Genomic DNA, 26,718 nt, shown 5'->3' on the forward strand with positions numbered 1-26,718 from the left:
CCAGGGCCGGCTGCGAGTGCGGGCGGGAGCCGCTGGGGCCGACTGCGGACTGTGGAAGGGCCAGCCGAGTGGGCGGGTTCGAAGGGAGGCGTGGGAAGGCCCAGCGGACCGAGGTGCCCTGGCGGAGACTCGGGAGGTTTCACCCGAGGTCGCGACGACAGGCTGGGACGGCGGCGCGGAGGTTTAAGTGACCTGCCCGGCGGAAGGTCGGCTCCGACCGGCTCGGGCGTGCGGTGGAAGCGTCGGGCGGTGTCTGCAACTCTGGGCTGCCAGAGCTCGCGGGCCGGAGGAGGCCACCGGGGAGACTTGGGAGAATGAGGACCTCCGCTTGGCCTGAGGGGCGGCGAGGATATGGGAGGCGACCCAGGAGGCTGGGGACGAAGGGGTGACAAGGGCGGCGAGCTTCTGGCTGCGTCCTGGGTCTCTCACCCTGTGGGTGGGGGCGGATGGGGCTGCACGCCTTGTGCCAGATGCGGCTCTACCCCAGGTGGGCCCGGAAACCGGACCACTGGAGTGACCAGCTTTCACCCCTCAGCTCCCGGCCCCACCTGGATTCTGGCACTGCCAGTTCTATTGATTTTCCGTGTAACCGGGCAGTCAGGCCCGCGCTGAGTCCTGCTGCAGGGTGACCTGCCTCTGACCAGCAACTTCTATAAGAGAAGGTACTTGTGGCCCCAGGGGGCCACTCCAGGAACCCACTAATGCCACCCTTCACCTGTCCACCCTCACACCCCTTGGGCCCTGGAAGTTAATGAAGTGATGTAATGACACTGAGTGGGTCTGAGTGTGGGTCCCCTCCCTCCGAGGGTGAGCGTTGGAGGCCCAGGCCAGGGCAGCCCCCCTCAGGTCCTGAGTCTTCCTTCAGATCCTGCTCCCCCAGGATGGCAGATGCACTCGGGCTTCCAGCGCCCCAGGTGAGTTCACTTTCCTCCCTGCCTTCCCTTTTCTGGTGCGGTGAGCCCAGCTCCTGGAGAAGCCGGGCATCCCTGGCACCCAAGGACAGGGCTCTGGGATTGGACTCACACCCTCCCCAGGGATAGGGACTCTGGGAACTCAGCCGGGTCCTTGTGGCCCGCTGGTCCTCAGGCTGAGCGCAGCAGGTGTGCCCAGTGGGCGCAGCCCCAGGGCAGCGGCCACCTGTCGTTACAGGAGGCGGTGCCGCTGACCTTCCAGGACGTGGCCGTGTACTTCTCTCGCGCGGAGGGGCAGCAGCTGGACTCAGACCAGCGGGCACTGTACAGGGATGTGATGCTGGAGAACTACGGGCACGTGGCCTCACTGGGTGCGGTTCTCCCTGGGCTTGTGGTGTGGGCCCCCGGGGAGCTCGGGGGCTGCTTTCAAACTTCGGAGCCCAAAGGGGAGGGTCCTACCTCTTGTCCCCAGGTACCAGTATGGTCTCTGCCTGGCTCCCAATTCCAGACTTCACTCTGCATGCCCGTGCCCACCTGTGTACCCAGGGGCAGGAGAACGGATGAGTTATTCTCCTTCAGCCTCACTCTCAGACCCTGTTCCTGACCAGCCCCTTCCACTCCACCAACACACACATTTTGTGACCCCTGCCCCTCTCCCACCTCGGTTGGCGGTGTGGAGAAGCAGGAGGCCTCCTGGGAAACTATACTTCTCACCTGGCCTGGAAGATGCAGTGGGCAGTGCTCTGTTCCAGCTCACCCAGTGCCCTCACCTCAACAGGACTCCCTGTCCCTAAGCCGGAGCTGATCTCCCAGCTGGAGCAAGGTGAAGAGCTGTGGGTGCTGGATCTCATGGGAGCTGAGGAACCGGAGCCCTTGAACAGCTGCAGCACAGGTGAGAGTAGGTGGGGCTGGTTAGGTGATGGGCTACTTCCATGGGCTCCTGGGGGCAGTCTGAACAGCGTTGTGTACTCCTGCAGACATGTGTGCCTGTTTTTTTAAAATATATTTTATTGATTTTTTTACAGAGAGGAAGTGAGAGGGATAGAGAGTTAGAAACATCGATGAGAGAGAAACATCGATCAGCTGCCTCCTGCACACCCCCTACTGGGGATTTGCCTGCAATCAAGGTACATGCCCTTGACCGGAATCGAACCCGGTCATTCGAACCCGGCTCTATCCACTGAACCAAACCAGATAGGGCATGTGTGCCTGTTTTAACAGCTTTCATTTTACTGATTTGTTTGCTTTCCTTTTAAAAATACACAGTTCTTGCCGAAACCGGTTTGGCTCAGTGGATAGAGCGTCGGCCTGTGGACTGAAAGGTCCCGGGTTTGATTCCGGTCAAGGGCATGTACCTTGGTTGCGAGCACATCCCCAGGAGGGGTTGTGCAAGAGGTGGCTGATAGATGTTTCTCTATCATCGATGTTTCTAGCTCTCTATCCTTCTCTCTTCCTCTCTGTAAAAAAATCAATAAAATATATTTTAAAAATAAAAATAAAAAAAATAAAAATACACAGTTCTTCCGGTTATTAGGGAAGTTTGCATTTAGTAATTACGTCTATGCTAAACCTGTATAACAGCTTCATTTCTTCTTTATATAATAGCCTTTCTATCTTCCTCCTCTAGACAGTAGCTATTGGTTGTCTACCTATTTTACAAACTTCTATCCTTTTTCTTCTGCATCTCCTGATCTTAGTCAATAGTGTTTTTTTACATGATTACCTTGTTCTGTTGAACATACTTTTATTAGTTGACTTGTCAGCACTAAGTGCCATCTGTGACTCCCAGCTGCTGAGATGACCTGTGACGTGATCTGCTTTCTCTACCCATTATCCTCCCATTTTTGGTCAGTTGTCAAAGCACATAACACATCATCACTCTTATCCTCACCTTTGTTAGTACCCTAGGTCTTCAATTACTTGTATTAATTTTCCACCCTCAACCTTTCTCCAAAATTTTCTCCAGCATTTCCTGTTTGGATAGAATTTACCTCTAGTAACATAAAGTTGCTGAGTTGGGTTTTTTTGGTTTTTTTAAAAAATATATTTTATTGCCCTAACCGGTTTGGCTCAGTGGATAGAGCGTCAGTCTGCGGATTGAAAGGTCCCAGGTTTGATTCTGGTCAAGGGCATGTACCTTGGTTGCGGGCACATCCCCAGTAGGAGGTGTGCAGGAGGCAGCTGATCGATGTTTCTCTCCCATCGATGTTTCTAACTCTCTATCCCTCTCCCTTCCTCTCTGTAAAAAGTCAATAAAATATATTTAAAATATATATATATATATATATATATATATATATATATATATATTTATTGATTTTTTACAGAGAGGAAGGGAGAGGGATAGAGAGTTAGAAACATCTATGAGAGAGAAACATCGATCAGCTGCCTCCTGCACGCCGTCTACTGGGGATGTGCCCGCAACCAAGGTACATGCCCTTGACCAGAATCGAACCCAGGACCCTTCAGTCTGCGGCCGACGCGCTATCCACTGAGCCAAACTGGTTAGGGCAAGTTGCTGAGTTTTAACAGACACAACTACGTCAACCAAATCTCTATCAAGATAAAAATACATCCCATGACTCAGAGGACTCCCTGAGTGTGCAGTATATGCTATTGAGCACATGCATGCCTTTTGTTGCTAGAGATAAATTAAGAACTGAATTGTTTTTTAAAACCATGATTCTGGCCCTAACCGGTTTGGCTCAGTGGATAGAGCGTTGGCCTGCGGACTGAGGGGTCCCGGGTTCGATTCTGGTCAAGGGCATGTACCTTGGTTGCGGGCACATCCCTAGTGGGGGGTGTGCAGGAGGCAGCTGATCGATGTTTCTCTGTCATCGATGTTTCTAACGCTCTATCCCTCTCACTTCCTCTCTGTAAAAAAATCAATAAAATATATATTTAAAAAAATAAATAAAAAAAACATGATTCTCTCCTGGCTGGTTTTGCTCAGTGGGTAGAGCGTTGGCTTGCGGACTGAAGGGTCCCAAGTTTGATTCCAGTCAAGGGCACATGCCCGGTTTGTGGGTTCAATCTCCAGTGGGGGCGCATGCAGGAGGCAACTCATTGTTGATTCTCTCTCATCATAGATGTTTCTATCTCTCCCTCTCCCTTCCTCTCTGAAATCAATAAAAATATATTTAAAAAACAATAAAAACAACATGATTCTAAAAGCCACTGTTTTGTTGTAAATTTGACTAAAGTATTGGTTGTGCTATTCTAAATTTGCAATGGTATTAGGCTGTTCTGTGTGGTTAGTGTCATGATATGAACGGAATGCCCAATGTGGTGTCAGCTCCCCACAGTGCTCATGAGAAGAGTCCTCATTTAGGAACCTGAAGTCCTGTCTGGGGAGGTGAGAGAAAGGGCTGCCCAGGATATATAGTGTGGGTGCGATGGCACCCCTGACTGGGCAGCCCCCACAGAGTTTTCCTTTCAGTTTGATGGGAAAAGGTGGTTCTGTTTCTATGAGGTTTTTTCATGCAGAGGAGGAGTAGTGAACACAGTTACCTTGCTTTATTTTTTATTTTTACTTTAAAAAAATATTTGTATTGATTTCAGAGAGGAAGGGAGAGGGAGAGAGATAGAAACATCAATGATGAGAGAAAATCATTGACCGGCTGCCTCCTGCATGCCCCCTACTGGGATGGAGCCCACAACCTGGGCATGTGCCCTTGACCGGATTCGAACCTAGGACCCTTCAATCACCAGGCTGACACTCTATCCACCACGTAGGGCAGTTGCCTTACTTTAGAAGTAATTACCTCTAAGTCTGTTGGTGACGGGTGCCAGGAAGAACCTGGTGAGTGTCGAAGGAGAGGATGTTTCTCAGCATTAATGTGTCCTCAGAGCTTGCCGTTCTAGCTCCAGCAGCGAACCTGCACATGGACTCTTGTTGGGCTGTGGTTGCAGTGACCTTGTTAGCATCCTTGGGCTGGTCTTCCTTTGTCACCATCTCTAGTGATTTATTTTATACATGTTGTCCTACCACAGATGACCTCTGGGAGGCAGCAGAGCCTCACCCCTGCCTCTGTTTTCTGCAATCATCCAGAAGGCCCTGGCAGCCAGGTGTGGGAAGCTCTGTCTGTTCACTTATCTCTGTTGTTTTCTGGATTCTGTTTTGGCACATTTCAGTGGATTCTGGTTCTGCTGGGTCTGTCATAACACCGATGACAGTGGGTGAGGTCACCCACATGGATGTAAGCAGTTCTGTCCCCGTAGAGTTGAGAACATGTCAACAGTGGAACGTTTTTACCAAATGTCCCAAAGAAAAGGGTAATATGTGTACAACAGCATGAAATCTATTTTTAAAACTCTCATTACATTAATATGAGACATCAGGGAGGAAGTAGAATTTAACAGGAGTTTTGTTTGATTCCTAAAAGGAGACTATAGAAAAAAATAGGTATTGGATATTTTTCCATGCTACTTTAGATTCTCTCTCTCTCTCTCTCTCTCTCTCTCTCCATATATATATGTGTGTGTGTGTGTGTGTGTGTGTTTATGTACATACCTGTATATATGTGTGTATATATACATATATATGTGTGTATGTAAAACTTTCATTTTTTTCTTTATATTATAGCCAGGACAAAATACTATTTTTTCCTTTAAAAACACACTTTTTATTGCCCTGATCGGTTTGGCTCAATGGATAGAGAATTGGCCTGAGAACTGAATGGTCCCAGGTTCAATTCCAGTCAAGCCACATGCCGGGGTTGTGGTGCTTGATCCCAGTGAGGGGTGTGCAAGAGGCAGGCAATCAATAATTCTCATCATTGGTGTTACTATCTCTCTTTCCCTCTCACTTTCTCTCTCAAATCACTTTTTAAAATATATCAAAAAATACTTTTTATTGAAAAATAACGTACATACATAAAATCACACCATTTGTAGCTGTAGCGCTTACTGGATTTTCATAAATTGAATGTGGACACATAACCACCAGATAAGAAACAATGTTATCAGCAGCATGGAAGCCCCCTTCCTGACCCTCCAATCACTGATCATTGGTACCTCCAGGGTAACCACTAGGTTTTGTTTTGAACTTTATATAAACGGAATTGCCTCCCCCCTCAGAATTATGTGTAACACCTGCATGTAATAGGCAGGGATTGTTTCTTCAATTCTCATCAACACTGGATATCATTATTTTTTAAGTACTTAAAATAAAGCCTACGGTTTTTCTTTTGTTTGTTTGAATTGATTTTAGAGAGAAGAAGGGAGAGAGAGAGAGAAACATTGATGTAAGAGAAACACATCAATCAGTTGACTTCAGCACGTGCCCCAACTGGGGATCAAACCTGCAACCTGGGTATGTGCCCTGATGACGAATTGAACCCTCCACCTTTTGGTGGACGGGACAACACTCAAACCAAGCCATCTGGCCAGGGCAAGTCTAAGGTTCTTGAGCTTGTGTTGGTGCCCTCATGACCATTCCCTGTCCCATCTTGCCACTCTCCCCTCATACTTCTTGCTGCCGCCACAGTGAGATTCTTGAATTTGATGGATTCTGTCACACGTCACATCCAGGGCCTTGTCTGCCATTGCTAACTGTGTCATCTTCAGGCTCTAGCTGAAACCACTTCCTCCCAGAGGTCTTCTGTAACCATGTAGACCGGCTTGGAGACCATGCTGTATTTCCCACATTTCTGTATAGTTTCCCTGTCACGTGATTTATCATCCTTGTTAAAAACTTGCTTTATTGCCTATATACCTGAATAATATATAAGCCTCAGGAGGTCAGAGGCTGTATTTGCCTTCTTGTTATATTCCTTACCTAACACATGTCTGGCCTAAATATTTGCTGAATGGATTAATTTGCCAATTTGATAGGTGAAAAATTATAATTTGTTCTAATTTTCATTCCTTTGATTACTAATGAACCTAAATATTTTTAACCTGTGGACTGGTCATCTTTACTTCTGAATTCTGCTTGTCACCTATATTTATCTTTTTAAAAATATATATTTTATTGATTTTTTACAGAGAGGAAGGGAGAGAGAGAGGGATAGAGAGTTAGAAACACTGATGAGGAAGAAACATTAATTCAGCTGTCTCCTGCACACTCCCTACTGGGGATGTGCCCGCCACCAAGATACATGCCCTTGACCAGAATTGAACCTGGGACCCTTCAGTCCGCAGGCCAATGCTCTGTCCACTGAGCCAAACTGGTTAGGGCTATATTTATCTTTTACAGAATGCTTTATGGCTGCTTTTTGGCACATTATGGATATTATCCCTAATGGATGGTTTTCTTCAATAGTGCCTTTCTGCTTTTATGTAACAGATTTTGAGATTGGGACCAAGAAAGACCTGTCCATTCTAAACCAGAAATGCTCTGAAGAAGTAAAAACCCCAGAAGGGATATCAAGCAGATTCTCAGGGTGCAATCAACAGGCACCTGTGTTGCAGGGAGTTTGGGAACCTGAGGATAAAGTAGAAGGACACATGTGGGATTCTGTTGGCCAGAGTTTCAAGAAACTTCATCTTCACAAGAGAGTTTTTAGGAAAGAAACTGCCATGTGCAGGGAAAGGTCTCCAGGAGAAAGAACCCAGGAAGGTGGTACCTTTGATGGAAACTTGAATCTGAATCAAAATGCTGTTAGACTTCAAAGAAATAAAACAGGAGAGAGAGCTTTTACATGTGAAATATGCAGCAAAACCTTCAAATACAATTCAGACCTAACTAGACATCAGAGAAGTCACACCGGAGAAAAACCTTATAAATGTGGTCAGTGTGGGCGAGCCTTTGCTCTCAGCTCAGGCCTAATTTTGCACCATCAAGTTCACACTGGAAGTAAACCATTTAAATGTAATGAATGTGGGAAGACTTTTCGTCTCAATTCCCACCTAGTTCTCCATCGGAGACTTCATACTGGAGAAAAACCTTTCAGGTGTAGTGAATGTGGGAAGGCCTTCAGTCGTAGTTCAAGTCTTATTCAACATCGAGTCATTCACACAGGAGAGAAACCATACAAATGCAATGAATGTGGAAAAGGCTTCAGCCAGAGCCCGCAGTTAACCCAGCATCAGAGAATCCACACTGGCGAGAGACCGCACGGGTGTGATCAGTGTGGGAAGGCCTTCAGTCGAAGTTCAAGCCTTATTCAGCACCAGAGGATCCACACTGGAGAGAAGCCCCATGTATGTGACCAGTGTGGGAAGGCCTTCAGTCAGAGCTCAAGCCTTTTTCTCCACCACAGGGTGCACACTGGAGAGAAGCCCTATGTTTGTAATGAGTGTGGCAAAGCCTTTGGTTTTAACTCTCACCTCACTGAACATGTAAGGATCCACACGGGAGAGAAGCCCTATATTTGTGATGAGTGTGGCAAAGCCTTTAGCCGGAGTTCAACTCTTGTTCAGCATCGACGAGTTCACACTGGGGAGAAGCCTTACCAGTGCATTGAATGTGGGAAAGCCTTCAGTCAGAGCTCACAACTTGCCCTACACCGAAGAGTTCATACTGGAGAGAAGCCCTATGAGTGTAGTGATTGTGGGAAAGCCTTCAGCCGGAGGTCAACCCTCACTCAGCATCAGAGAGTTCATACTGGAGGGAGCTCTCATGCCTACAGAAAGTGTGGTTCAGCCTTTGTTCCTGGCTCCAGCCTTAGGCCACATGGACAGATGCCCACTGGAGAGAAACACTCTGTGTGTGATGGACACAGCAGAGGCTTCAGTCGTGGCACGAACCTTGTTCTGCATTGGGCGATTCACAAACGTCTCATGTTTTCAGAATCAGTCACTGTGTAGCCTTTTGAATCTGGCTTCTTTGTTTTAAGTACAGATTCATCGTGATGTGTGTGCCAGTAGTTCTCCCTTCTTTACTGCCCAGTAGCATCCATTGTACAGAGGAGGCAGTTAGTTTACCCATTCCCTACTGAAGAGTATTTGGGTTGCTCTGTCTGGAGCAAGTATGAATAAAGCTGCAAGTATGAGTAAAGCTGCTGTAAGCATTTGTGACAGGCCATTTTGTGGATCTAACTTCTCCATTCTCTTGGGTCACAGAGAGTGGGCTACATGGTAAGCTTATGTTTAACTGCCTAAAGAGTTTAACTGGGAAGTTTGAGAAACACTGGTCCAGTTCATCTCCATGGTGCGAGCATCCTGCATCCTGACTCAATGCTGAGACTGCCCGGAGAAATGTTTTTGTCTAACCCACTCTTTTTTTAAAATTATTATTATATACTTTCATTGGTTTCAGGGAGGAATGGAGAGAGAAATATCAATGATGAGAATCATTGATCAGCTGCCTTCTGCAGGCCCTCTGCTGGGGATTGAGCCCACAACCCAGGCACGTGCCCTTGACCGGAATTGTTGAACCTGGGACCCTTCAGTCCACAGGCTGACGCTCTATCCACTGAGCCAAACAAGCCAGGGCTGTCGAACTCACTCTTCATCCCCTCCAGGCCAAGTCTAATATAACCCCTTCAAGTCTCTTCCTCAATCTCTGCTCCCACCCTCCCTGTGTTGTCTTAGGGAATTTGGGGTCATTTCTGCATTAGATTTAACATTTGTCCTTGGATTTGCTTGACTTATTCCACCTGCTCATGTTCTGCCTCTCCTGTTAATAAAAATTCTTAAGCACAGAACCTCTTCCAAATGTGGGCTTGGCCAACCCCAGTGTGGGTTTTCTGTGTGGAATGGTCTGCAGGCCTTTTTTCTTCTGTGTTGGGCTTATTCTGTGGACTTTTCCCTCAGCTCTAAAATGGGAATAAAAATACCTGCCCCACATAATGTATGTCCTTCAGGAAAAGTAAGTCTCCCACGCTTGGGCCTCATAGCACAACTCTCATACCCACATTGTATCACAGCTCATGCTTATTTTTAGTTCACTTTCTACCTGGTTCTCCATTACACCTGGAGTTATTTGTTGTCAGAGGATTTTCTTGGACACCGTTCTATCTCCACAACATGATACAGATAGATGCTTCAGACATATTTGGGAAGGAAGAGAGGAAGAAGCAAGGAAGGAGAGAAGCAAGAAAAACTAATGAAATCACCTTGTCAGTTGAAGGCAATGCATGAATGTGGAGCACTGATACAGTGTCTTCTTGCTTGTTTTGTTAGTAAAGCATGTGGGTGAATTAGAGCAGCAGTCCCCAACCTTTCGAACCTCATGGACCTCAGTGGTCCACGGGCCACCGGTTGGCGACCACTGTCCTAGAGGGCCCGAGTGTTGTTCCTCTCGTGCCTGATGTAAGCATTGGTGCAGGTTGGAAAGAAAAACATGACTCAGGAGAGGAGGTGGCTGGACACAATTTTTTAAACATTTTAATTTCAGAGAGGAAGGGAGAGATAGCAACATCAATGATGAGAATCATAGATGGGCTGCCTCCTGCATGCCCACCACGGGACCAAGCCCACACCCCAACATGTACCCTGACCTGGAATGGAACTGTGACCTGGTTCATAGGTTGATGTGTAACCACTGAGCAAGGCCTGTGGGGCTGAGCACAATTTTTGACAGCGGTACGGGGAGTGGGTACCACATCACCAGGGGAGGGACTGCATTAGGAACTGGAAAGGTGAAGGGGCGGGTTAGGATGTGGCTGGGCCTCCTCATCAGGGAGGCTCAACTACTGAGGCCTGAGAAATTCAGATGGTCACTTTGGAGAGTGGAAGACACCGTCCTGGAGAAACATAAGATTGCTGCAAAGTGCTAGTTTACATTTAAAGTGAAGCCAGCCAGCCTGGCTGTCTGCAGTGGTAATGATGGAGAGTGCTTGCCTTCACCCAGTCGGGTTTTCTCTGGTGGGGAGGACGGAGAGGCAGCCGGAAAGGAGAGCAGAGACCACCTGACCATGTGTATGGGAGAAGTCAGATGCTGGGTCACAGGGAAGGGACGAACTGCAGGACAGGACACGGAACTCAACCCAGGGCATTAGAAATTGAGCTTTCAGCCCTCTGCAGTTTCTTGTGGGGACAGGATCCAGGGTGTGGCCACGGGTTGAGTGGTGTGGGCTTCGGCGTCCTGTTGTGCGAGAGTGTCAGGCTGCTCAGCTTCCAATTCAGGCTAAATGCAGATTAGAAAGTGCTGAAGGGCGTACCAGTAAAGATGAAGGTGAGCAATTACCAAGAGCTAAGATGACAGAGCAAGAAGACAAAATGACAGACATGGAGGACGCAGACTGTCCCGATTAACAAATTACAGGTGTAAAGTAAAAATTTTAACTTTCTGGGCTGAAAGCCTTTTAAAAGAGTCTATTGAGCCATTTCTAGCAAGAAAAAGGAGACCGAGTCCTGGGTCGGTAGTCTAAACCGCCCCCCCGCCCCCCGCAACCACCCCCTCCCCCGCACCCCAGCAGCGGCAGGTGGAGACCAGCAGGTGAAGACAGGGTTCTGTGTCCAGGAGTGGACAGGCTCACACAGGAAGTGGGAACAGAGATGCGTCATTTGGAGAGACTCTGCACTGGGTGGGGGTGGGGTGGGGGTGGGACGGTGAGGACCGCTGGCTCGGGAGGGCGCAGTCCCTGAGGAAGGAGGCTAGGCTCGGGGAGGGTGGGGGGCCAGGTCCGGAAAGTTCACGTGTGACGGAAGCACAGGTCCGAGGGTACCGGGCTGCTCTCTCCAGACAATCGCGGGAACATCCCTGGACGCTCATCCCGCTCCTGCCCGACGGCTTCGGCTGCTGGGATTTCCCGTAGGGCAGCTCGGAGGGGACCGACGACTAGACTGAGCCCGGGGTGCAAACCGCGGCTCGGGACCCGCCCCCGCGCTGGCCTCGAGGGAGGAGCCGGCCTCCGGCGCTCCCAGCTCCCGACATGCCGCGCGCTGGCGCACGCGCATGCGCACGCGCAGGGGACTGGCGGCAGCGCCCCCTGGCGACAGGCGCGGGCGGCGCGGGGGCGGGGCAGGAGGCGGGGGGTTGCGCTGGTGACGGGAGGACGCGCGGCCGCGGCGCACTGGGCCGGTGGAGGCGGCGGCGGCGGCGGACGCGGACGCGGACCGGGCGGTGGCGGCGGCGGGGAAGCCGCAGGCATCTCACGCGCGGCGCGCGGGCCGGGATGAGGGGCTGTGTCGGCGCGGCCCGCGCGCGGCCAGCAGGTGAGAGCGCGGGCGGTGGGCGGCGCGGCCGGGAAAATGGCGGAGAGGCCGGCGCAACGGCCCCCGCCGGGCCGCGCGAGGATCCGGAGCCGCGGCCACCGGGGGGTGGGGAGGGAGGACGGACGGGCCGCCGCCGGGCGCGGCAGGGGCGGGGTGCGCGGAAGGCGAGGGCCCGGGCCGCTCTGGACGGGGTGTGAGGGGGCGTGGGTGGGCGTGAGCGCCCAGCCCGGGTGGGCGTGAGGGCGCTGCGGCCCGAGTTCGGGCGTCGGCGCGGCCTCCGGGTTGCCGTCGGGCGGGTGCGGGGCCGCCGGATTTGTCCGGGTCGGCGCGTGCGGATGCGGGGCCGCCGAGCCCCACGGACGCGGCCTCTGCAGCAGGGCAGGCTGGGCGCTTCGCCTTCCCTCCCCGGCGCCCCCCGGAGTGGGATTCCCTCGGCCGCCTCTCGGTTGCGGGAGCGGAGTGGGCGGAGGTGGAGCGTTTTGTGCCGAGGCCGCGAGCGAGGCAGGCCGTGGACTTGGGTCAGGACGTTTTTTATCTGCAACGCGCAGCCGGTGCGAGGCCGCGGCAGCTGTGGGTGTGTGGCCTGCTGCTCCCACCAGCAGCTGCTGTGGGCGCTGCGCTGCCTTCACCAGCAAAAATGCGGCGCCCCCTCCCCTCCCCCCGCCATCCCTCAGTGCCGAGTGGTTAACCAAACCTCCAGTGACCTCTGCAGAAACCTGCCGTTGCAGGGCTCGTGTTCCTCCCCCGGGGCAGACAATAGGGGGTTTGTCTTTGAAGCCCGTGCGGGGAATTGAACCCTGTGCGTCCTGGGTGCCTCTGCAAACAGCAGGTGGTTCCCGATCCGCGGCTCTCCCTTCACAATGAGCAAGGTGTGCTCCTCGCTGGGGGAGGGGAAGGAGATCTGATAGGAGGTGCGACTGTAAAGCCAGGAGACTCATTCCGTACAGCGTCCTGGCCGACCGGGTGAGCCACAGACGCCGGCTCTGTGCAGGAACGGGGGCCAGCCGGCCGGCCTCCCTGCCCGCACTTTGTCTCGTCAGCTCTCTTGCCAAGAAGCTGGAGAAGAGGGCGGGTTCTGGAGTCAGACGCCTGCCTTTGTACTCAAGGCCTTTGGTCCCTCATCTGTAAAATGGGAGCACCAATCATATTGGCCTCAGAGGGTGGTGATGAGGACTCATCGAATCAAAAACTGTAAAACGCTTTGTGCTTGCTACATTGTAAGTGTTCACAGAAGTTAGGATGTCATCACTGCCGAGATGTGGTTCCAGGTGCATTTGCTCTGGTCCCCGAGCCTCACCCTCCTAATTCTGTGTTAACATCACATCAGTGGCTCCCTTTTCTTACAAAGGCAAGATTGGACCATATGTGGAGAAACAAGTCTTTTTAAAAATATATTTTTTTATTGATTTCAGAGAGGAAAGCAGAGGGAGAGAGAGATAGAAACATCAATGATGAGAGAGAATCATTGACCAGCTGTCTCCTGCACGCCCCACACCGGGGATCAAGCCCGCAACCCAGGCATGTGCCCCCACTGGGAATCAAACCATGACCTCCTGGTTCATAGGTCAATGCTCAACCACTGAGCCACGCCTGGCAAGAAACAAGTCTTTATGAAGGTACACAAGGAACAAGTCTCGTGGACTTAGATAATGTATATAGAACTGCTTTTAAAATATCTTTAGAAAAAGAAAGCTTCTGATGAGCCACCTGGATACTCTCGTTCTTACAGCCCTTGGGAGTTGGTAGGATTGTTGTATACAGAAATGAGATTTAGAACAGTTTTGGGGTAATTTTCTGTTTTAGTTATGCCACCTAAGCCATAGTTGTTATACTTTACAGTGTTATCCTTGAAATAGAAAAGATAACTTTCTAACAAACTTTAAGTAACAGTAAGGACATGGCAATGGACAGTGAGAACTTGGGTATACCAGTGCTGTAACATCCTATGTTGCTAAACTGTTGGAAGAAATTAGACTTAACTTGCTTCAGAACAAAGTGGGAAATTTCCTAAGGAGATGACTCTCTTTCTCAGATCGAGGGAAGGTACCTCAGCCTTACCCAGACACTACGCCTGTCTCCTCTATCGGTGTGATACTGAGACTAGGGGGGAGGCCTTCCCCTTTAGGTAGTCTTTTGGCATTTGTGGGATTTATAATGAGAACATTTAATGTTCAGAACAACTGGTAACAAACAGCTTTTGTGAGCAAATTTGAAAATATCTCAAGATAAATTTTAAAATGTCCATCCTATCCTTTTCTCTTGCATGCGTGCTGGCGTGAACACTTTAATAACAGTGACTCGGTGTCTTGTTAGGCTTCTTTCAGGTTCTTGGTGCTTTTGGGGGTGGGAGGGGGGAATGTGTAATCTGTGCTCATAGGGAGGCATCTAGCTGTGCTCACAGATCCCTTTGCTGAGCCTTTCCACCAGCCCGTTGTCTTTTGGTCATTTGTTGTGAGTGTTAACAGTTCCCTCCCCAAGTTAGCTCTGCGCATCTATGCCAGCACAGCCCCATGCTCGCTGGGCCAGGGAGACACCTCTGGCAGAACCCAGCTGGAGTGTCTGCCTGCTTCCAGTTCCCTTCTTCTCTGCCTTCCTTGCTCCTGAGGTAGATCCACACCCCTCTGCTGCCTCCGGGACCTGCTTGCTGTGGCTTCCATCAGCCTTGGGGCCTGCTCCCTGAGGCCCTGTTGGACCCTGACACCATCCTCTGGCCGCACTGTTCCATCTTCTGGGATGGACCTCCTCATCCGGGCCTATTGCCTGGCTCACTCCTGCTTCTGCCAGGCTCCCGTCTCAGGCTTTTTGGGACAGACATGTTGCAGGGTTTTATATTTCCCTGAAACTTGAGTTTCTCAGCAGTGACTGCCATCTTGTTCCCCAAAATGTGGTGGTGACATAAATGAAGTTCATCCTCATATGTCTGAGAGTTCTGTTAATAGAAGTTGCTTCCCTACTAAACTCAGAAACTCATACCCATCTTTGACACAGTTTGTGTATTGTGAAAAGAGCTTATTGGTCATTATTATGCTCCATCAGGTGGAATTTTTCTTGGCTTAACATTTGGTGTGGGTTTTTTCTACTTTTTTTGAAGTCTTTGGGAAAACTGTACTATTGAATATTAGGAATGTTTTTCAATATTCTATAATGTTTCCTAAGTGTCATTAATTCGGTACTTTTTAACTGAACTTCTAATCTATGCTCAGTTGTGTGTAGACTGTGGCACACTGTTCTTTGAAGAAGTTTGAGAAGGGCAAAGCCTATTAAGGCTATGAGCCCTTCAAACAGGTCTGTACACTAGAGCCACTGGCAGTTCCCCTGCCTGTCTTTATAAATAAAGTTTTGTTGAAGCCTTCACTTTTTTTTTGTCTGTGGGGTGGGTGCTTTGGCAGAACTGACTAGTTGAAACAGAAACTGGTGTTGGAACAAAGATAAGTTGGGTTATGAGTGTTTGTGGGGTTAGAAGGTTGTAAGAAATAAGAGGAAGTAAGGATTATAATGTGAGTATCTTTGAATTCAGGGGAAAGACTTTAGATTGTAGCTCTCTAGCTAAGGGGGCAGGGCAAGTCCTGAAAAAATGGTTTAGGAACATCTACCTGACAGTAGTGAGCAGGACGGTTTGGAGAAGGAAGAGATTTGATTCAGGGATTTAATTGGACAGCTTTCTCAGCAGGAGGCTGAGGTGACAAATTACCTCAACATTTCAGTGGCTCACACCAGCAGATTTACTTCTTGCTCACATTTCATTTGCTTTTCTCTGAGAGTCCATTCTGGGTCTAGGGCCAGCCCTTGTTTGGATCATGGTACCTTATGGCAGCGTGGCAGGAACGGTGTCTCTTCAGGCTTCAGCTGACAGCTCAGATTCCATGGGCCAAAGCAGTCCTCGGCCCCAGCCCACAGGGGAGGGGACTGACGCTCTCCCTCTTTCCTTGAATGGGCAGTGCCCCTGGCAGTAAGGACATGCAGCCCTCTTGTGGGCAAAGGCTGAGCAGATAGTTGGAGACAATACTGTGGACCCCCTCCTCCCACTGCACCCAGAGAAAACAAGCCTGTTCCATGCTCTGAGCCATCTCAGGGGGTTGGGGGGAGAGGAGGTGCCAGCCAGCCCTCCCTGCTCAGCCTGGGGCACTAGAGCCAGCCTCCTTCGGGCTCCTCAGACCCTGCACTCTCCACGTCTGGCGTCTGGTGCTTGGGGACCTTGGGGACCGGCATCGGCTCGGTGGCTACCTGGAAGCTTGGCATCCTGGGCTCTCCCCTGACTGCTGCATCCCATTGCTCGGGTGTTGCTCATTGTACCTCCAAGCAGTTACCAACCGATCATTCCCCTGTCACAGGGCCCCTGCCAAGCAGGGGCTGTACCAGGTCCCCCCGTGTGCACGATGACCACGCCTCCTGGGTGGGCTCCCTGGCCTCTGTCCTCCACAGCGCTGTGCAGGGGTGTGTGCAGAGCTGTGGTTCTCAGGGGTGGTTTGTCTGAGACATTTGTCGTTGTCCCGACTGGGAGAGGTGCCACTGGCATCAGCTGCCTGAGGCCAGAGGTGCTGCTCAGCACGGCCTGTGTGCCGAGGAGCAGGCCCCGAGCCTGCCCTGGAGATCGCGCCCCTCCTTCCTGCTCCCGTGCTCTGCTCTCCAGCCCATGCCCTGCTCCTGTTCCTTCCTCCCCCAAAAAGCAAAGCTCAGGTGCCCCTTCAGCTCCTCTGACCCTCCTGGGGCTTGTCCTAACAGGAGCCCGTCCTGGTCCCTCCTTCAGCCCAGAAGTTCTCCTGCCTCCCAGGCATCTGAGCTGGGCCTGTGGTCCCTGCACAGCCAGCAGACGTCTGTGCACGTGCTAAATAGATTAAAATTGCACACTGAATGGGTAAGAGAAGAAATGGGGGCCAGGAAAAGGCTGTTGCAGAAGGGGAGGTGGCGCCCCCACGTGCCGAAGTCAGCACCAGGCACCTCTGTCTGCTCTTGGTCTCCCCTGCAATGGCTACCTGGCAGCCCTGTGCACTGTGAGCCACCACCACTCTTGTCCAGCCTCACAGCAAGCTGCTGTCCACTCTAGCCCACCCCGCTCACTGCCTGTGCTGGCGGCCACCTCGGTGGCCAGGTCCATGAGTATGGCCATCTGGGCTCGCCTGTGGGCGTCGGAAGACAATCATGGCTGAGCCCAGTGGTTTTCTAGGTGCATTCAACATAGATGGGCACGCGCGAATGGGGCTTTCAGAGTCTTGGTGGGAAGAGGGTTTACCGGCAAGTGTGGTGTGAGTTTGGCTGCGTAGTTTCTGGGCCGTGTCCATGGTGGGGCGGGGGGGTAGGGGGGCTTGACTGTCATCACCAGCACGCTGTGGGCTGTCAGAGCTGCAGCTCATGCCTCTCAGTTTAAAGTGTGGTGGAGTTTTCAGCTAAAATCAGGCCCCGTACCCACCACAGTGCCCCTGCCTGCGCCCTGTGTGGTGGTGTCTCCCTGAACCAGCTCTGACGCAGTGAACACGCAGTGAACACCTGCTGCACGGTTCACAGCAGCGGCTCCGGACCGGTCCCCAGCCCACCACCCCGTCCTGTACCTGCCTCCCACCTGCTCAGCCCATCCCCCACTTCCTGTCTCCAGGCCACCAGTGCCCTCTCCTCCCCTCAGTCATCTCTGCTAGTTCACCTCAGCCTGGCTCTGCCTGTCCCCTCTCCTGCCTGTAAACACACTGATTAGGGAAAGTGGAGTTTCTGTTTATGCTGATTTCTTCTAAACGTGTGTCCAAAGCTCGGACCTTTTCCTGAGCCACCAAGGTGACTTGCTGCTGGGCCTGCAGAGGCCCTGCCTCTGGCAGCCTCCCCTCCACAGGGCCCTCCAGCCTTGCCTGGCCCCGCCCGTGGACTGCCCTGTGCTCTGTCCTCCAGCACTCCTCGTGCCTGCAGGACTCCCCCGTTAGGGGCTGCGCATGGGGTGCAGTGAGAGGGACACCACGCAGCGCGGGATGCTGCCCCCAAGCAGCAGGTGACACGCAGGCTCTGAGCAGGCTCCACAGGACTGAGGAGGCTGGAGGGAGGGAACCATGCATCTCGGGAGGTACCTGACTGCGAGGGTAAGGGCGGGGCCGAGATCTGGGGAAATAGACAAGCAGGCAGTTCTCCCCTCCCCCAATTGGTTTCTGCTTCCTTGTGTTTTCCAAGAAGCTTCTCTCCACTGGGGACAGAGTGGTTCAGAAGCTGGTACTTTGAGCAGTGAGGGCGGTGTCTGCCGCCTTGGTACGGTGCCCATCCTGGTGGGGGTGCAGATGGCACTCAGACACCTGAGGGCCTAGGGAAGGGGTCTCCAGAGGAGGGGAGGCGACAGAAGCTGAGCAGCGGGAGCTTCAGAGCATGAGTTCAGACATTGTGGGACCTAGGGGTCCTGCCTTGTGAGCCCCATTTTCTGTCTGAGGTGAGGACAGACACAGCTGCCACCTCCTCAGGCGCTGGATGGTGCTTGTACGGCTCTTGCCTCGAGTGACACTGCACACAGTAGGTGTTAGAGGTGGTTCTTGATGCACGTTACACTGTGTGCAGTAGGGTTAGAGGTGGTTCTTGCTCTGCGTTACACTGCACACAGTAGGTGTTATAGGTGGTTCTTAATGCACGTTACACTGTGTGCAGTAGGGTTAGAGGTGGTCCTTAATGCACGTTACACTGCACACAGTAGGTGTTATAGGTGGTTCTTAATGCACGTTACACTGCACACAGTAGGTGTTAGAGGTGGTTCTTAATGCACGTTACACTGTGTGCAGTAGGGTTAGAGGTGGTCCTTAATGCACGTTACACTGCACACAGTAGGTGTTAGAGGTGGTTCTTGATGCACATTACACTGTGTGCAGTAGGGTTAGAGGTGGTTCTTAATGCACGTTACACTGTGTGCAGTAGGGTTAGAGGTGGTTCTTAATGCACATTACACTGTGTGCAGTAGGGTTAGAGGTGGTTCTTAATGCACATTACACTGCACACAGTAGGTGTTATAGGTGGTTCTTAATGCACGTTACACTGCACACAGTAGGTGTTAGAGGTGGTTCTTGATGCACGTTACACTGCACACAGTAGGTGTTATAGGTGGTTCTTAATGCACGTTACACTGCACACAGTAGGTGTTATAGGTGGTTCTTAATGCACGTTACACTGCACACAGTAGGTGTTAGAGGTGGTTCTTGATGCACGTTACACTGCACACAGTAGGTGTTAGAGGTGGTTCTTGATGCACGTTACACTGCGTGCAGTAGGGTTAGAGGTGGTCCTTAATGCACGTTACACTGCACACAGTAGGTGTTAGAGGAGGTTCTTGATGCACGTTACACTGCACACAGTAGGTGTTAGAGGTGGTTCTTGATGCACGTTACACTGCGTGCAGTAGGGTTAGAGGTGGTCCTTAATGCACGTTACACTGCACACAGTAGGTGTTAGAGGAGGTTCTTGCTGTGCATTACATTGCGTACAGTAGGTGTTATAGGTGGTTCTTGATGCATGTTACACTGTGTGCAGTAGGGTTAGAGGCGAGTCTCTGTGGGTACTTTGAGGGGTAAGGGGTCGTGCTCCAGTTCAAGCCAAATGCTGCCCCTCCACTGTCTGCGTGGTTGCTTATGGGGTGATGCTGTTACCCACACGTCAGTGCAGACACCCACCCTGACATGCGCATGGCTGACCTGCTGTTCACCGCGTAGTGCAGTGTTGTGGTCAGCAGACCAGGGCGGTGCCGGGGAGACTGCCGGGAGCTCTGCGTGCCCCGCGGGGCCTGGGCTCCCTCGGATGGCGGCTGCAGCCTCGCATGCTCGTGACACATGTTGTCTGTCAGCCTTCTGGTCTCCGAGGTTGCTGCTTCCGGAGCCGGCACCGCACCCCCCTTTCCCCTCAGCAGGCTGTCGTACTGACACCAGCTGACCGACGGGCTGCCTCGCGTGGGCTCTGTGGGTGGCTCATCTGCCAGCGTGTGCGCGTGGACAGGGACTGGGGCTGGGCAGCCCATCCTTGGACTTTGGTTGAGAACTCACATTAGGCCCTGGCATATAGTCAGTTTTCAGGAATGTTCCATGGATGGTGGGCAAGGATCTGAGCACAGCATGCCCCCGAGAGGAAGCCTGCGTGCCGAGCCCCTCTCCTGCCCTAGAGGTTCTGCCCACGCTCGCCTCCTAGGCTGGGTGTCCTGTTCGAGGCGGCCACATTCCTGGAGCTGCACCAGCTTTGTCGTCGGGGTAGCTTGTCCCTTCCTGACGTTCAGAATCCCACATCCTTATGTTTTCAGTGTGTTGGGTGTAAAGCACATGTCCGGAGCTTTAAACATCTTGCCTGACAACGTTTGTCTCCTTTTTGTTTCCTAAGGTTCTTCTGTCAGTTTATTTCTGCCGTCTCTGTATTCTGCGTGTCTTGTCCTTTGGGACGGGTTGCTTTTTTCCTCCTTTCTCAACTTCTTTTGGATTGCTTCTCTTTTCTTCTCCCTTTTTTCTCCTCTGCTAGATTGGGATTCAGTCCTGGCTTCCACAGGGGCCGCCCCACATGTTTTAACCCTTTGCACTCGCTTGCTTTTTTTCTCGATTCCTGCTACCGATGCTAACCGTGTCGAGTCACACTCGACATCCAAGTGCAAAAGGTTAACACACAGAATTCATGTATCAGAATCTAAACTTAACCTTTTGCACTCGGATGTCTAGTGTGACTCGACACGGTTAGCATTAGAATAAAGAATCGAGAAAAAAGCAAGCGAGTGCAAAGGGTTAACTGTTATTTTTACTTTTCTCCCAACAATTCAGAGACCTTAGGACACTGTGATTGTGGTGACCTTTGTCCTGCCCCAGGCCTGACCCCTGTGTCCCACCCTGCCTGGTTCTCCCTGGTGCCTGCAGCTTGGCCCTGGCCCGTCCCAGGCTCTGTCCTCGCTACTGGCCAGGCCTCATGCCTGCTCCTGGGTTTCCTTCATGTTTGCCCTCTGAGGTTCTGAACTATCTCCTCAACTCATCAACAGACTTAACATTTTTTAAAAGTAGTTTAAACTCTCATATGGTGATTGTTCTTTCTTAGAGGCTGGTCAAAGCTTTCTTGGCAGTATTGTGACAGAAATGGGCACGTTTGCTCCCAGGTATTTATCGCCAGTAGGTGCTGAGGGCTCCCACTGCTGCTCGGCCCTTCCGGTGAAATATTTCTCAGATTCATCAACAGTTTTCTGGAAACTCCAGCAAGTAACTGGGAGCCGCCCCCCTCCCCCAAGGCAGCAGAACCCCCCCCCACCCAGATCCACTGCAGACACAGGGTGCAGCCCCCCAACCCCCCCCCCCCAGGGCCCTGTGCAGACCCAGCCTCCCCGCCCAGGACTGTGTTCCTGATATTTTTATGCCCTGCTTTTATTGCATTAAAAGTTTGTTTTGTTTTACTTTCTTCTGGTGTTGGTGAGCCTTTCAGGTGAGAACAGCTCTGTAACTGCCCATCGAATTGACCCGCCTGTGCGGTTTGACTGAGAAATGGCCTTCTGTGCCTGTGAAACACTGAGCATGCTTCAGGGCTCCAGCTCCGGCCCTCTGCCCTCCATGCTCGCAGGGTCTGCACCTGAAAACAACCTCATTTCACTCCTCTTCCTGAAAAGGAGCCTCCCTGGGTTCAGCTCCCACTATGTGGGCACAGACCAGACCTTCCGTGGCCGCTCACACCCCCCAGCCCCACCCCCCAGTGAGCAATGAGCTGCCTCTTCCGTGGGCTCTGCTCAGCTGCGTGGGTGTGTATGTTCATGGAAATTGTCAAACTGCACTTGAGAAATGTCTGCTGGCCTTTCACCTGGGGGACAGGGACCTACTGGGGCGCTGGGCTGTGTTCTGGAGCCCCGCCTTCCAGAGTGCCAGACCTCGAGCAGGATGCGAGGGTCCAGCCTCCTGGAGGTGGCCCCTGCCTCTGACAGGTGCTCTTTACTGTTCCAGTTGCTCAACTCCACCCGAGGGCTCTGTGGCTGTGGCTGTGGCTGTGGGAATCTCAGGATAGCCTGTCATGCGTTGGCCCCTTCCCTTCCCTCCAGTCATCCCCTCTTCCAGGTCATGGGTGTGAAAGGGGCTCATGGAGAGGTCAGAGGCTGGGCCAGGTGCAGGGGTGGCCACGCGATGGAGCATGTGTCCAAGGAAGGGACTGAGGAGCAGCACGCAAGGAGGGCTGCTCCGGATCCTGTCAGGCCTACTGCTGTTGGTCACACATATGCCCACACAGGGTCGACCATGCTCTCATGTGCTCATATATACACGTGTCCACACACACGGTCAGCACCACCCAATGTGTGCAGGCGGACCTGCCAACCTGTGGGTAGGACGGTGTGGGGCTGCCCTGGGGACAGGACAGGGCTGGGTGGGTGCTCACACTCGGGACTGAGGAGCGGGCACAGCACCCCGTCTGCGGGAGGGGCGTCGCCCTGTTCCAGGAGCAGATTGCCGCTTCCTGGGCTGGGTCTCCCTCCGCACAGGCCCGCCAGCGGCACAGAGCATCTTCTGTTCCAGCGCCAGCGTGGGAAGTTGGCGTCAGGGATCTTTTCACCCACTCACAACTGGAACTTTCCCACCGTGGGAATGGGGGGATGGCGAGAGATCCGGATGGTGACTAGGGGTCCCTCAAACATGGTGTGTAGGTGCCGGCATCCTCCCGTGCTCTGGGCGTGTTCCTCGCCTGCCGGCCGTCCTGCTGTCCCACTGAAGCTCAGAGTTGGCACAGGCAGGTCTGGCCAGGCTGTGGCCTGGACCGCTCCTGGCTCACCTGTGGGAGGAAGACTGAGGCTGGGGCAGGGGGCCCCAGGAGCCCCAGGTGGGAGGAGTCCACAGAGGTGCTGTGCCTGCAGCTCTTGGGAGCAGGGCGGGTATTGTCACGCTGAGTGAATTTCATGAGTATTCACTGCCCATGGTGCCAAGCGACTGTCGGGGCTGCGAGGTCCTCAGTGGGCGCCGAGCCCCATTTCTTCAGACTGACACCTGGTTCTGGGGCTGGCCACCTCCCCTTGCGGGGCTTGTAACCAGAGGCCCCGGTCCCCAAGGGGCAGCCATGGCTGAGGGGCGGGGAAGGCGAGTGCTGTGTGCTGGGGGCTCGGAGCCCTCAGGGCTGCTCCGCTCTGCTGTCCATCTGAGAGGCTTGGGCTGGGCTGACTGTCAAGGTGATGAGCCTCCTTCAAGTGAGGGGTCTGCCTGGAGCATTTGGGGGTGTTGGCCAGGACAGAGTGCAGGACCCTCCTCAGCTTCCTTTCCCAGGAAATAGGCAGCAAACCCACCACAGGAGGCTGTGATGTGAGTTCTGTTTTAAAGACTCTTACAAGATACTGAGCAGAAGATAGGGGAGGGGAGGGGAGGGTCAGGCGTTGTCTCCACAGTGGGACCCCCAGGAGCCTGGCGGGCTATCCCCGACCTGCACAGACAGGTGAGAAGTGACCTGGAAACAGCTGAGAACTGGAGAAGTGTAGGCTTCAGGACTTTTAAAAAATATATTTTTATTTATTTCAGAGAGGAAGGAAGAGGGAGAGAGAGATAGAAACATCAGTAATGAGAGAGAATCATTGATCTGCTGCCTCCTGCAAGTCCCCCACTGGGGATCGAGCCCACAACCCAGGCATGTGCCCCTGACCGGAATCGAACCCGGGACCCTTCAGTTTGCCGGCCGACCCTCTATCCACTGAGTCAAACCGGCTAGGGTGGCTTCAGGACTTTTTGAGAAAAGTTGCAATGACCACTGATCGAAATTAAAAACTATTTTATTGCCCTAGCTGGTGTGGCTCAGTGGATATAGCTTCAGCCTGTGGACCAAAGGGTCCCGGGTTCAATTCTGGTCAAGGGCATGTACCTTGGTTACGGTTTCCTCCCCGACTGTGCCCTGGTCAGGGTGCGTGCAGGAGGCAACCAATTGATGTGTTTCTCTCACATCGATGTTTCTCTCTGTCTTTCCCTCTCTCTTCCACTCTTCTCTAAAAATTCAATGGAAAAATATCCTCGGGTGAAGATAAACACACAAAAAAAGTAATAAAATAAAAAATATTTTAAAAAACAAAAAACTATTTTATTGAAAATACAATTTTAAAAGTAAGTGCAGGACAAAAGCAGAGCATAAAACCACAAGAAGCAAACACACTGAACGCAGGGTGGGAGGGAGAGAGGGGCACCAGTGAAGGCTCTGTTCCCACTGTTGCAAAGCACAGATTCCGCTCACGTCCGGTCCGAGGCCAGGTGTCCTGGGCCGGAAGGTGGCCCGGCTGCCTGGCACTGCCTTCTCTGTGTTGTCAGTTTCATTGTTGAAGACTTTTCTTCTTTTCCTTGAGAACACCCCCATTTTCTCCTTTTAGCAGCTGTGGCCTGGGGCAGGGCCGGCCTGCTGGGTGCCCTGTGGCCTGAGTGTGTCCCCCTTCCTCTCTAACCGTTTTCATTCGAAAGGAGACTTCTGTTAAGAGATCAGCAGTGATTCCATTTAGTGTTTGTTGATTCTCTGAGCAGAAGTTGAGGCACTGGGAATGCAGTCGTAAGCAGCGTCCTCATCCTAATGTCAGATGTTACACCATCACAATGGGCTTCAATATAAGAACGGCATCATCTGCCGCAAGGTGCTGCCAGCTCTCCTTCCCCTGGGACCAGGTCCTCTGTCCTGGGTCTGAGGTCACCAAGCTGCCCCAGCGCCTCTGCTGAAGCCCCTGGTTTGCCCTGTAAGGTGGGGCGGGCGTAGCAGCATGGAGACCTCTGACCCTCAAGGCACTGGAAAGGGTGTGTATGGGCACAGCCCTGCAGGCTGAGAAGGCTGCCGCCTCTGTCACGGAGCCTGCCGTCGCGGCTATCGTGTCTCCGAGCCCAGTGGACAGCGCCGTGCAGCTGGAGGGGCGGCTGTCCTTGCTCGTGGCCAGCTTCTCTGTTCCGACCACTCGCATATTTTGTTCTTGGTCCCACCGGGACCCCTGGTGCCGTTTAGTTGGCAAGGGAAGTCCAGGAAGGCAGGGATGGTGGGGACTTGGCCATGGCCCAGGGGTTGGGGGGGTCCTGACTGCCTGTCCTGTCACCTTGGGTGCCAGACAGCAGCCAAGCTCCATCCCTGCGGTGGCAGCTCTCCGAGTGCTTCAGAGACAACGCCACCGTCAGATCCACTTTCCGCCCGATGATGTGGTTCCACACACGCATCCTTCCTCTGTGGGGTGGCCGGGAAGGTTTGGAAGCTGATGTTAACCTGCGAGCTGATTCCATGACTTGATGATGGGCTGGGCCACAGCTGTAGCGGTCAGGGCGGTCATCCTGTGGAGCAGGGGACCGGAGATGCCAGCCGCCCTGCCTGGCAGAATGGGGCATTGTGCCTGCTGCTCAGAGCCCAGCCTGCAGACGTGGGACTGAGAGCACTCATTGTTCACACGGGGGAACTTGGGAAAACAGCAGTGAGAGTGGTACTCGGGCCTTCTGGAAGCCATGGCTGAGTCAACACTTGTTTATTCACCGAAATGAACAACAAGATTGAAAAATAGGGAACAAGATTTAAGTCAGAGGAGGATGTCAGCCAACTGGGAGGAGTGAGAGCCTGAGCCTTGAGGGGGCTGAGTTTGCGCTGAACAAAGAGGACTTTTAGGGGTACCAGTGGGACGTGGACTTGACAGAAGGGGCTTGTGGCCTGGTGGGCGTGGAGAACAGGGCATGGTGCCGGGGGGCGGTGCACTGCCAGAGGAAGGTGGGTGCTCCGCCTGCATTTCTAGAAGACCCCACTCGGGAAATGGGGAGAAGGTGGGAAACCCCAACTTGCTGTGGAGCTGCCGACCGCTGGCCGAGACGAGGGCCTCTGTGGCCTGGGCCATGGCTCCCATGGACTTACTCGCAGGCTAGCAAGGGTTGGGTCCCGGCTGGAGTTCGGGGTCAGGACCAAGGTCACCCTGAAGGAGCTATTGCTGGGGAGTCACCCTCCCCCCGCCTACCTGGCAGCACCAGCTGTGACTGTGTCCGAGGCCCTGACGGCCCGGCCCGTTAGAAAGCCTCGCACCTCGCTTGTTGGCACCTGAGGGAATGGGGTGCTGCTGTGTGGCAGACGGAAAGCCGGCCTGCAAGGGCAGCCAGCCTGGCAGAGCAGGAGGCAGCTGCAGGCCTTCCTGAGAGTCCTGCCGTTGGGGCTCACCCAGGGAGGCGCAGGGCATGGTGTCTTCCATTTGAGCTGGGTTTCTGTCTTTTGCAACAAAAAAATGCCCCAATATACCAGAAACTCATTTTCAGAGCAGAGCCTGTAAGAAAACTTGGCGATAGAGCCTTCTGGGACAACACACCGGATTTCAGTCTGTCCTGACTCTTGTCTCTTTCCTTAGGGATGAGCAGTAATCAGGGGCAGCAAGGGGGACCCTTAGGTAGACACGAGAGAAAGGGAAGAAAAGAGGCAATGGAACGGCTGGCGAGAAGACGTTTAGAAGAAGATTAGCCCAGGAGACAGAAGGACATTTTTTATAGAACTGTCTCTGTACTAAAAACATTCAAAATGCATAAAGAGAGAAGAGCTCTAAGAAAAGACAAATTAACCAAAGGAGAGAATGTGAGAGAGCTAAGAAAGAAAAACAAAAAACATTACAAACCTGAGAGCCCAGTTAGCAACAGCAGGTAATGGGGGACGTGGCCGGAAACGAATTGGTCCTCAGAGGACGGGCTGCTCGGAAGAATATGCTGCGTTGAAAAACAACAGAGAGAAGACCCGGGCGGGTAGACCAAAGGGACACAAAAGGACACAGCTTCCAAGGGTAAAATTCAGTGTCTGGCATCCAATAACAAATGACCAGGCGCCCTGACCGGTGTGGCTCAGTGGATAGAGCGTCGGC

The 26,718-nt window shown here is 52.6% G+C and overlaps 2 protein-coding genes across 2 annotated transcripts in view; both read left to right on the forward strand.

The window, feature by feature from the left end:
* Positions 1-25,920, forward strand: LOC129147059 (zinc finger protein 34-like). The gene is made up of 5 exons (XM_054708729.1): positions 1-914; positions 1,111-1,282; positions 1,690-1,803; positions 2,178-2,184; positions 25,743-25,920. Exons 1-5 carry the CDS (start codon positions 765-767, stop codon positions 25,918-25,920), a joined length of 621 nt encoding a protein of 206 aa, XP_054564704.1. The 5' UTR covers positions 1-764.
* Positions 11,835-26,718, forward strand: part of ARHGAP39 (Rho GTPase activating protein 39) — a 37,820-nt gene continuing 22,936 nt past the window's right edge. The window contains exon 1 of the mRNA XM_054708612.1: positions 11,835-11,957. The gene's annotated coding sequence lies outside the window, so the exon portion shown is untranslated. The remainder of the gene's footprint in view (positions 11,958-26,718) is intronic.

Source organism: Eptesicus fuscus, chromosome 19 (assembly GCF_027574615.1).
Source record: "Eptesicus fuscus isolate TK198812 chromosome 19, DD_ASM_mEF_20220401, whole genome shotgun sequence".
NCBI classification, from domain to species: domain Eukaryota; kingdom Metazoa; phylum Chordata; class Mammalia; order Chiroptera; family Vespertilionidae; genus Eptesicus; species Eptesicus fuscus.

Excerpts from the sequence above, each read along its gene's own strand:
- LOC129147059 (XM_054708729.1), top strand. The coding sequence starts at position 765 with ATGACACTGAGTGGGTCTGAGTGTGGGTCCCCTCCCTCCGAGGGTGAG. Across the intron at positions 915-1,110 it reads TCGGGCTTCCAGCGCCCCAG|TGGGCGCAGCCCCAGGGCAG; the intron begins GTGAGTTCACTT and ends AGGTGTGCCCAG. Across the intron at positions 1,283-1,689 it reads CGGGCACGTGGCCTCACTGG|GACTCCCTGTCCCTAAGCCG; the intron begins GTGCGGTTCTCC and ends TCACCTCAACAG.